Source organism: Lagopus leucura, unplaced genomic scaffold, assembly GCF_019238085.1.
Source record: "Lagopus leucura isolate 7727_CA_CO unplaced genomic scaffold, USGS_WTPT01 Super-Scaffold_806, whole genome shotgun sequence".
Lineage (NCBI taxonomy): Eukaryota > Metazoa > Chordata > Aves > Galliformes > Phasianidae > Lagopus > Lagopus leucura.
The window spans coordinates 2,724,499-2,725,875 of record NW_024962260.1 but is presented as its reverse complement, the minus strand read 5'-3'; the positions used below and the strand labels follow the sequence as shown (position 1 = coordinate 2,725,875).

The window sequence follows — 1,377 nt, the reverse complement described above, 5'->3', positions numbered from 1 at the left end:
TATTTGGCTCTTGTGCCATGCTTGGTGACGCCACTCTGGCTATTGGATATGACAGGCAGAGGGGACCAGGCAGCTCTCACCAGGAGCTGATTTACAGTAAACAACTCAGGGTCAGATTTGTGATTTTGAGAGCAAGAAGCCTCGGTTTCTGTTCTTATCCAAGTCAGTGTAACAGCGCTGGTAGCTCTGGCAGCTCAGCCACAGCCCGCTACAAGGACCCATCTCACTGTATTGGTGGTGATTCAGGGGGACCAGAGTGGGCTGGGACCCTAGGAGCTGTGTGTCCCTGGTCACCATGAGCAGGGAGATCACAGAGATCTGTAGCTTTCTGAGGGTTGTCCATGGGGATGCCAGTGTCCTCACCCACAGCCAGAATACCAGCCTTGGCTTCCCTGGCTCCAGCAGCAGGACCAGTCCCTGGAGTTCCTGTGATCCCAAGGGGGGCACTGGGCCTGTTTCAGCCCCTCCCAGAGCACCACTGCCCTCTCCATGGCTGGCATTTGGGCAGCCCGAGGGAGGAAAGGGGGCAAGACAGGGATGGAACGGGGAGCAGAGAGGGACCTGGGGAGCCGGTGGGGGCCTGGGGACGAGGAGCAGCGAAGCCGGGCTGCAGCCTACGGGTTGAAGGAGGGGGGAGATTCCTGGGGAAGAGGGAGTCACAGGGAGCTGCGGGGAGCCGGGTAGAACCGGGGAGAGCCGGGCAGAGCTGGAGGGAGGCCGGGGGGGGGCGGGGGGCTGCGGGCGGGGGCCCGCCGCCCCGGGCGCAGCGGGGGGGCGGGGGCGGCCGCCGTTGCCCTCCCCCGCCGCTCGGCTCCGCTCGGCTCCGCTCCCCTCCTCTCCTCCCTCCGCCGCGCCGCTCCCCCGCGCCGGCTCCGGCTCCGGCGGCAGCCCCAACCCCAGCCCCCGCCCCCGGCCCGGCCCCGCTCGCTTCGCCTCCGCTCGCTTCGTAGCATCTCGGAGGCTCCGCCGCGCCCGCCGCCGCCGCACGATGCCGGGGCCCCGCGGGTTCTGCCTGCTCGCCCTTCTGCTGCTGGGCAGCCCCGCCGCCCCGCGCCCAGGTAAGCGGGGCGGAGCGGGGCGGAGCGGGGCCGCGGCCCCGGGGCCCTGCGCATCCCGGGGGTCGGGTGGGCAGGATGGGGTTTGGAGGGTAGGGGGAGGGGGAGGAGGAAACAGGCGGCCCGGGAGGGGCTGATGGAACCGGACGGGCACCCCCCCACCCTCCGTGCACGGGGTCTCCGGGCCGGGCTGAAACTTCGGGCATTGCGGGCAGAGCACGGCCCGGCGGGACGGCGGCGGTTCAGCACCGCGGGACGGGCAGCTCCCGGCCGGGCGGCGGGGCGGCGGGGCGGCGGGGCGGCGGGGCGGCGGGGCGGCGGG

General features: G+C 71.2%; 1 protein-coding gene across 1 annotated transcript in view; it reads left to right on the top strand.

Annotated features, from left to right (window-relative positions):
* Positions 1-988: 988 nt before the first annotated feature.
* SEZ6L (seizure related 6 homolog like) overlaps positions 989-1,377 on the top strand; it is a 26,408-nt gene continuing 26,019 nt past the window's right edge. Inside the window, 1 exon segment of the mRNA XM_042865890.1 lies at positions 989-1,058. Within this exon segment, the coding sequence (XP_042721824.1) occupies positions 989-1,058 (70 nt within the window).